The sequence below is a fragment of the Montipora capricornis genome, chromosome 4 (genome assembly GCF_036669925.1).
Source record: "Montipora capricornis isolate CH-2021 chromosome 4, ASM3666992v2, whole genome shotgun sequence".
NCBI lineage: Eukaryota > Metazoa > Cnidaria > Anthozoa > Scleractinia > Acroporidae > Montipora > Montipora capricornis.
The window spans coordinates 4,557,136-4,566,880 of NC_090886.1; the positions used below are offsets into that span (position 1 = coordinate 4,557,136).

The following is a 9,745-nucleotide window of genomic DNA, read 5'->3' on the forward strand; positions in this document are numbered from 1 at the left end:
TGTCTTCTGGGAAACACAAATTGTACAAAAGCTGATTCATAAGATTTGGCTAATAATAAATCATGACCTATTGTGGGAAGGAAACAATTCCAACACTGTTTCATTCTCGGAAAGCTCCCACTGTTTCTGAGAATTATTTACTTCGATTTAAATTATCTCAGCAGCTACGCGACAAAAGTTTGACGCACGTAACTTAATCACGATGCCAATTAGTCAGTAAGACGGTATAAGCAAATGATTGTTTTCAACCGGCTGATTAGGTCAAAACAATAAAGCACAATCAAGTGGTTCAGGTCTGGCGATACACATTCACCCAGTTTCAACCACATAACCAGCTTTGTATACTGTATGTATCGTATTGTAAATATCTTAATGTAAGTCAACTGCAAGGATACTACCTTAAGTATTGTAAGTATCGCCGGTCATGGCGCATCACGGATATGCATGAGTTAAAATCTCATAAGCATAATAGCACCGCGTGAAATTTAATGACTGATGGGAGAAATTTATAAAGAAATGGCGTGGCCGAACTACTCTCTTCAAGCGCATTTTAAGGAGCGTATGTAGTCACAAAGTGCCAATTTGTAAGCTGCAAATTAACGATAACATTATACTTTTTCAATCGAGACGTTCAAAAAGCAAATAGACCCGGAGAAATTTGAGTTAAAATTCGAATGATTCTTGAGAAATTTTACATGGGAATTTAAAAATGCCATATTCGCATAGTTAAATTTTCGTTTCTTGTTCATGTTTTTGTCAACTTGTAAGCTGCTAAAGTTTGGTAATTTAGTAAATTCAAATACTGAGTCAGAATGGTTTGAAAAGCGATTTATCTGAAAATTTTGATTTAGTGTCATTACCTTGAGCTAGTGATCTTAAAATTAATGCGCTTATCGTTAATCAGAAACTTTTATGTTAAAGTAACTGAGGAGGACATTGGGGCGTATTAGAAACCGAAAAACCGAAGAAAAATCATCCAAAACCGCATACAAAACCGTCAAAAAACCGATATAACGGTGACAAGTGCGGCATACAGAGCAAACTACGCTAACACTTTATTTCATCAAAGTATTTGTGAATGTCATCGACTTGTCTAAAGCCTTCATATCTTTTAGTATCTGCTAAAATCATAGGCTTTATTTCTGCCGCTCTCTCGAGCCCATACTTTGTGGGCTCATTTTCCGTAAGGCAGCTGGTAATGGAGCCAAGTTAACTTGCACACAAGTCCTGTCTAAAATTTCAATTTAGCAATCGCAAAAAGCTATAGCTCTGGAAACCTCCAATACAACTCTCTAATTGAACATTTCTATTTGATAACTAAGACCTGACAGTTTGAAGATTAGAATGGAATGTTTAATCTTGGTCTAAAACATGCGATTGCATTGAGGAAGCTAACCGGTACTGTTTGTTCGTTGTTTTACATGGCAGCAGGAACTTGCTCAAAGGTTAAATGTGGTAATAAACAGATACTTACTTAAAAGAGGAGTCGAATATTGGCTCCCATATAAAAAGGGGAGAGATGCTCGTCGGAAATTTTACATAATACAGTAAAATAAAAAAAATACAGCGACTTTTAATGATGGCAAAGACGTTATCATCTAATACTTTCACCTGCGTGAAGAAATAAGTGTAAATATACACTTTTATATTTCTTTGCGCGCAACCCTAAGGAGATTTTCGCGGCTACATATGATTCCGTTTTGCCCAAAACACCCTAAGTGAGACCAAAATGCGAAATTTACACCCCTAAGCGAGACGACGAGCATCTCTCCCCTTTTTATATGGGAGTCTTCCCCCATCCTCCCTCCCGGGCACCGCCCCTCCATTTCGCGACGCTGCACCAAAGAGACAATTTGTCGATGTCCCTAATTCATCTTGCTGGCCCTGGTAATTGTTGTCATCTGCACTGACTTCGTCACTACATTTATCAAATTCTTGCTGGCCTTTGTTAGCGTCACTAGCTTCTCACTCCTTTCATGCTCGTTCAGATCTTCATGGGGTCCTTCATCTTTAAGCAGAGTGCCTCGATCAATTCAAACGACTGATTAAAGAGGTTATCTAAGTCATTATTCTAAACACGGCATTCATGGAAAGCAGCTTTTATTGTATGACATTGTGTAAGATAGTTAATGTAGTTTACATAGTTCTATCTATAAATTTTTGATTTTACATATTTTTTTTTATATTGCTGATGAATTGCACCGTGGTTAAATAAAGATTAAATAAATAAATAACACTCTATTCTAGATCAATTGCCGCTCAAATCTAAGAAAAACCGGAAACCAAATAATCACAAAATATAAAAACCCAAAAAGCACATCGGATTACGAAAACCGAAAACCAGATGCTAAAAAACGAAAAACCCGCAAAACGCAATGAACACCAAATCCGAAAAACCGAAGTCTTTTGGCACAAAAACCGAAAAACTGATCTAAAAAATAGCCAAAACCGCAAAACCGAAAATCCCAATGTCCCCCTCGTAACTGCAATACGTTAAATCGATTCAAATCGCACGGCGCTCAAGACAGCGAAAACTACGGTGGCCCATTAGGGAAACACCTTTCGCCATTAATTTAGCCTCATATTACAAAGAGTTACTCATCTCGCAAAATAAAATGCACTTCAAACAAAAAAATTCTAACTCTTGAAATAAAATCCTACTCTGAAAACAAAATAAATTCGGCACACTGCAAACAAAATAAATCCCCACACTGCAAACAAAATGTCATCACACACACCAAACAAAATCCTCGCACACTGCAAACGAAAATACTTTTACACGCCGCAAACAAAATATTTTCGCAGACTGCAAACAAAGCATCCTTACAAACTGCCAACAAAAATTTCTTTGCACACCGCAAACAAAGTAAAACCACACACTCCCGGAAAAACCCGCGCTGCAAGTACTGCGCTTGAAAGAACATGCGTTAATGTTCCCAACCCATGATAACAAATGTAAGAGACAACAGTTTGGGGGGTAATGGGGTAGGAGATGAAGCATTTCATCGGCTAGTCATGAAAAGGTAGGATAACTAAGTTGCCCGGGAAGAGAGGTCGCGATCCTCTCCATGGGGTTACAATCCCCAAGGGCCATGACAAAGCGCAAAGGGGGGTTTAACCCTTCATATTAGAAAAGAGAGTCATGTTAAAATAGGTCATTAACTGTAACAAATCCACAGATAGTGTACAACTAGCTACCATAATTTCCCATGACATGTCCTGGAACATACTATTGAAGCACCAGGTATGAAAGAGGGAGGGAAGGGAGGGAATTTGAGTGAGGATGCTTCTGAGCTTAAGTGTTTTCGCAATAAAGACAGAAGTGGAATGACAGTAGAAAAGGTTGGACTCGACATACCAGTCCAAAGCATGACGCACCAAGAATGTGATTGGATGAGGTGCATGGTGTGACGTTCACGTGACACAAGGTTGCTCTGTAACAGAGAAACCCTAGGGTCAAATGCATATCTCTCGCAGAGGTCATGTTTGTCACATAGACCTTATTCATAAATGGCGGTCACATTTATAATTCTTTTGTCCACGTGCAAATTAGCCTACCAAGCCTCATTTTAGAGCAAGAAATCTTTTCAATTCACTGTATGGTATCGAGGCTTGGTAGGCTAATTTGCACTTCGACAAAAGAATTATAAAATGACCGCCATTTATGAATAAGGTCTATTAACTTTAATATATAATGGTTTATAAATTGGCTAAGGACTGGAGCCGGCTCCAACAAACGTGTTTGTGGAAATGCCTTTATTGGAACAAACAAATCGTTCCAGCAAGGGTGTGAACAGCGAAAAACAACTACACAATAGTCCGTGCAGGATATGACTAAAACCCTGCATGACGCTGAGAATTGTAATTTTGGGGCTCACGGATTTAACGTTAAATCCGTAAGCCCCAAAATTACAAAAAGGCCAATTACAAACAAAAGCTGTCCAGATTTTGGCAATGTTCCTTAAATGGTAGAAAGAAGACTTACATAATGCGGACGCACGAGGAGCCATGGACAGAGGGTCACTTAAAATTACACCAATATTTCTAGTCCGGTGTTGGAACAGACAATGTTCTCAATGACAATATTTAGACTTTCCAAAGGAGATCGAGGTCGAAAACATGATGACAAGACCCAGATCTCAGTTTTTTCACCATTTAGCTTCAGTTTGAATGCGGTACGTTATAATTGGTAGCAAGCCATTGCAAAGCCTTTAGTCAGCACACTCCTCCTTCTAAGGTACGAGTAACCAATCAACGATTGTTGTTCGGCGATGATGTAATGTATTTAAACTCAACATTCAAACTATTTTACTGTGATCTTGTAAAAATTTTCAGAGTTTGTTTGATTCCACAGCTGGCTTACAAAGCTAATCCCCATAAAATCGTAAAGGGCGCTTACTTTTCTTATTAATTCCTTTTAAATTTACTTGAATCGTGAGAAATTTAATAAACCCCGCGGCAGTTTCCAATTCGGTATTCAACAGAATGTATTTGCAAGTATTTTGGTTAAAATCCGGTCCTCAGCCGGAAATATCTGCATTATTACTCCTCAACTCAACGTGATAGAGTAATATTTAGAGATGATGTTTATGAATACAATAGCCGCCGGAGTTTATTAAAATGCGCTAATTTTGCAATGATTTATTCAACCGACTGGGTGAAATTGAGTAAAGAACAACGCATTTTAAGCGGTAGGTACAAAACACAGGTCTCAGGTCTAGTTCACAGTTCTCTCTGTTACAAAAACAGAAACAAACCTAAACATTCATTTAAGCTAACCTTAGGCCTAATTAGACATAAACAAGAGTTTTTAGGCTTATTAGGAAAGGTGCGTTTGTAATTGGGTGGGAGGGGGGGGGGGGGGGGGGGGGATAGGGCTTCAGGGGAAAGGGTCATCCAAAAAAATGGGACCCTTGGGGAGGGTCAACCCTTAGTTTAAAAGGTGTTAAGGGAGGGTCAAGCCTTCTTTTTGCACAGTGCACAGTGGTTTGTGCAAATTTGTTCAGGTACCAAACTGATGTCATTTTTTCCTCTTCATTTTCCATGTATCTTTTGGTTTTTTTCTTTTTGGCTTTATGACGGTTTGGTTTTCTCTTCTGATACTTCCGTATTGGTAAAATAGAGGCCTGTGACCTTACACTTTTGTACCTGCTCCATTTTAAGTTCAGACGCTTTGAGGTCGTTGGTATTGACCTTGTTCGGTATCTTTAGTTGAAAGTAGTCAATATTTGAAACTGTGTACCACGACCTCATGGCCATCAATTAATTAAGACATGATTTGCTGTTTAATGTATTTTGCCAATTTTCGTGAAGTGATGATATTAATCCGATTGATCCAAGTCCACCGTTTCAAGGATAATTTTAGAATGAAGGGCTACTTCTCGGAAAGAAAGAGCTCAGGAAATTTTCATTCCCGGACAAAGCTTACAAAGCAAGTCATGTTTAAGGTATTAATTTAATGATCACCAGTTCTAGGAAACGGCTTTGATTGGGTCGGATTATTGTTTCTTCTCGGAAAGCCTGAATAGTTTCTCAGAAACATGACCTCAACGTGAACTGATATGCATGTGATTTCATACACTTATAACTAAAAAAACAACCTATGGTGAGATAAATATACATAAAATAACAAAATTCGTCAGTTTCAGTCATCCAATTAGTGTCCCAGCTATCCAAAGGCTGGATGTCTACTTTCTAGTTGAAAACATTATTAATCGCTACCTCGCATCTACTCGCCATGGCTTTAATCCCCCGGCTTCCGTCTCTGACACTACACGTACCTTTTACTTTAAATTACCTTACATTGGTCCTTTTTCTATTATCACGGAGAAAAAGGTTCGCCATTTTGCCAAACGTTATTGTAATAATATTGATATTAAGTTAGTTTTCTCATCCTTTAAAATCGGCAACATGTTCAGTGTGAAGGATCCTGTCCCTCGTGGGCTCCGTGCGCGTCTGTAGTGGCTGTAGTGCCTGCTATGTCGGCGAAACTACCCGGCATTTTTCCACGCGCGTACGTGAGCACACTTTCAGTGATAGGACCTCGCATATTTTTAAACTTTACAAAATTCTGAGCATTGCCGCACTTTGTGCTCTAATGACTGTTTCAGCATCCTAGATCACGCTTTTACCACCTTCCAACTTAAGATAAAAAAGGCCACTCATATTCAGTGGGAGAAACCTACACTTAATCATCAACTTTATCATGTTAATTTAAAACTTTTTTTGCAATATTTTACATTGTCATGTTTCTTTTTGTTCTTATAGTTAATTAGAATTTTGGTTCACACTATATATTCAACTCTGTACTTTGTAATTTAAACTGAAGATGACAGAAGTTTCTGTCGAAACATGTTTTTAAGTTTAAATTGTGTCTTGTTGTTTCTCAAAATAAGATTAATTAAGAAAAAATAGGAGATGATTGCCTAAGAAAGAGAAAACTGTATATTGTAAAAATGTGCCCTTCCATAAATAGGTGTGTTGATAAGCGCTGCTTACACGCAGTAAAGAGCATAAAGACCCATAATAAATAACTCAACTGTTTTCAGAGGCTTGTGTACGGGTTCACACAATTGACTAACGCGCATGCGTTGCGCCTCACGGTTATTGTTATCCCGCGGGCTCAATTATCAACAATAAACAACAAGGTGTCCGTAACTAGGCTGTGATCCCGGCTGTGATAAGTGAAACCAAAACGATGCCGCTTAAATACCAATGTTCCTCTAGCTTTTTTTGCGATTCGGACAATAAAATGCTTTTAATGAAAATGATAATCTGCGATGGCGGCGTTTTATTTACTCCAGAGGTCTCATATGCCAGTTAATTTGTGCCACTTCCTAGTATTCTTGGCGCAAGTTAAGCCTGAGTGAAAGTGCAATATTACGTTTTCAGTGTAATATACCTGGAGTCTCATCATAAGTGAGGTCAGAGGAAAACAATCCTTTCTTTCAGAGTTACGTTTAGAATTTCCCAAAGAATCTTTGGTTCTTTTAACTGGTTCCGGCAACGCTAAGATTCATTTACGTATCACTTTAAAGCGCTCTTTAACACCAGAGGAATTCATACCTTAGGAATTCCTTTCGATGGCGATTTATAAAATCTAAGGCTTTTTCGTAACTTCTAAGTTTTTGAAAAGGAAAGTTCAGTCTTTGGCACATTTCAACAACTTCTTTCATCAATTCCTTGCTTTTCTCCAATTTTCCAGTCTTTTCGAGCAAGAGAACTTGATTGGTCTTGATTGCTACTTTCCACTTGTGATCTGCTTTCAACTCTCTCTGAGCGACATCCATCGCTTTTTCAAAGTATTCCATGGCTTCCGAGTCGTTTCCTTTTTTCATTTCACAAATTCCATAGTTCTTTAGCACATGGATAATTTCCTTGCAGTTCTCCATCCCTATCTGATTCGCCATTTTCTCCGCTTCTTTGTAATATGCCAAGGCTTTTTCGCTCTCGGTTATGAGGAAGCAGTCTCCATTTTCTTTCAGGGCATAAACGGTCATTGGATGTTTTCCAAGGCGTTGTGAAAATAATTCCAGTGCTTCCTTTAACCTTTCTTCGGCTAGGGGATGGTCTTGCATACGCCTTGCAAACCGACCTGCAAGTAGTAGAGCTTCTGCCTTTTCTTGGTGATTTTCTTCCAACATTTTCTCGCACACACTTAAAGCTCTTTGACTCAAATTGCGTACCTGATCATTCAAACGATGGTCTCCTCTCTTTGAAAGGAAATCTAAATAACTATTCAGGTAGAAGACTTCTGACACTACGTTTGTGTTAAACGCGACACGATTCTTTGAATAACGACTTTTAGCTGCTTTAAAATACCCCATGGACTGTTCCATTTGGTTTTGCTTTCTCATTTCATGCCCAAGAAGGCATCTAAGTTCCACTTCGCGCACTGGGTGTGATTCTGGAACCGTAAAAGACTCCAGCATCCTTTTCAAAAATTGAAAGTAAGATGAAGGCGTCAGGCAGATTTGCAGATACAAGCACTTTTCCAAAAATTGATCAAGGAAACTTTTGCAATTCTCAGCAATCGCCTGATCGTGATTTTCCATTCTTTTAGTGTAGACGTCAAGGAAGTGCTCAAAGTTGTGTCTTTCTTCATGGAAGGAGTCGATGGCTGTTTTGCAGGCGTCCTTACTCCAGAATAATTTAGTGTTTTCACTGAGACAATTCATGAAATGTGCACAAGCTCGTTTTTCCCCTTGTAACACTAGGTCAAGCTTACCTTCACCGATCTTCTTTGCGAAGCAGCAAATGAGAGGATGCAGCCGATATCTGCGGGAACGTGGCTGCTCGATCAAAGATTTCGTCTTTAAGGTACGCAGGATGGAAAGAGGCGAAATCCCAGGACCAGAGCATGCTTCTATGACGGTTTTAGCAGCATCATCATCAAACGTTCCGGGAAACACGGACATAACAACCAATGCATCTTTTTGAGTATCTGTCAGAAGGTCGAAGGACGTTTTGACGGCCGTTTGAAACGATAGACCATCGTATTCTAGATGAGCCAACGGATTCTCCTGGAGGAGCTCAACCAGCTTCTCTTCTGTACAGTCTGACAGAAGTGACCCGGCAATGCAAAGGGCCAAAGGGGCGTAACCACATAGTTTGGTTATCCTTTCAGTCCTACATAGCTTCTGGCGGATTTCTTCATTCTTGACCCTTGAAAAAAGAAGACGTGTCGCTTCTTCGGGAGATAATGGCTTAAGCTGAACGACGGTAAAGGGCAAATGTGGACAGCAGACTTCCACCCTTGATGTGATGAGAAACGCTCCTTTGGTTTCAGAGAACTCTCTCATTGCGCTCAGGGTGCTTAAGAACTTATCTCTATCGTCAGACTCAAGTACATCATCAACGTTGTCAAGGACAAATGTAAATTGTGTTGGAGTGTCCTTACTCCACCTCGTGAGCCACTGTTCAGGATTCTCAGGTAGATGCATGTCCGTCTTGATAGAGTGAATCATTTCAATAACCACCTCACTGAACGTTTTCTTTGACAGAAGACTACAAAATATTACAGTTTTTTCGTTTTCCGGCTTCTTTAATTTGTGTACCACGGCCTTCGCCAAAGTTGTTTTTCCAAAACCTGGTCCACCAGTAATCTGCACCACAGCAAAGTCGTTCCTTTGGACATAGTTTAGTGTTTCTTGTAACTCCTGGCAGCGAACAAACATGTCTTCTTCTGGTTGTTGAGCTGGGAGAGTGATGGTATCGTTATGCGCTTGCTGTTCCATTTGTCGGGATTGTGCAACTTTGTCATCCATACGACTCACCACAAACTTCTTCATATACTTGTACAGCATCTGAACGCATCAAGATCTTGTGAGTCAATTTATAATTTATCGACTTGTGGGCGTACTGCAATTTCTTGGAAATGACCTCATCTATTTACATCTAGACAGTTGAATTAGTTACGTTATCACCTATTCTTGGAAACAAACAATGTCAATGGATTGGTTGATGATCGGGTGATGTTCTCTTTTCACAGAGCACGGATCGTTTCCCAAGGAGATTAAGTTGTCATGATTAATATCTCATCAGGAGTTTACTCTCCGACTCGTTTCGTGTAACTTTCGTAGACTTCTTTAGGGAATTTTACAAGCATATATTTGCTTATTTGGTTTTATTAAGCCATATATTTGCGGCAATTACGAGGGCCATAAACCAAGAAGGTTTGGCTAGATTTACGAACGGGAAATTTTTAAACCGTGATCGTCACCTGAAATCTTTATCTCGCCTTGCG

At 39.4% G+C, this 9,745-nt stretch overlaps 1 protein-coding gene across 1 annotated transcript; it reads right to left on the reverse strand.

Moving 5' to 3' along the window:
* Positions 1–5,488: 5,488 nt before the first annotated feature.
* Positions 5,489–9,348, reverse strand: LOC138045292 (uncharacterized). The gene has a single exon (XM_068891733.1). It carries the CDS (start codon positions 9,303–9,305, stop codon positions 7,044–7,046), a length of 2,262 nt encoding a protein of 753 aa, XP_068747834.1. The 5' UTR covers positions 9,306–9,348; the 3' UTR covers positions 5,489–7,043.
* Between the last annotated feature and the right edge of the window lie 397 nt (positions 9,349–9,745).

Excerpts from the sequence above, each read along its gene's own strand:
- LOC138045292 (XM_068891733.1), bottom strand. The coding sequence starts at position 9,305 with ATGCTGTACAAGTATATGAAGAAGTTTGTGGTGAGTCGTATGGATGAC.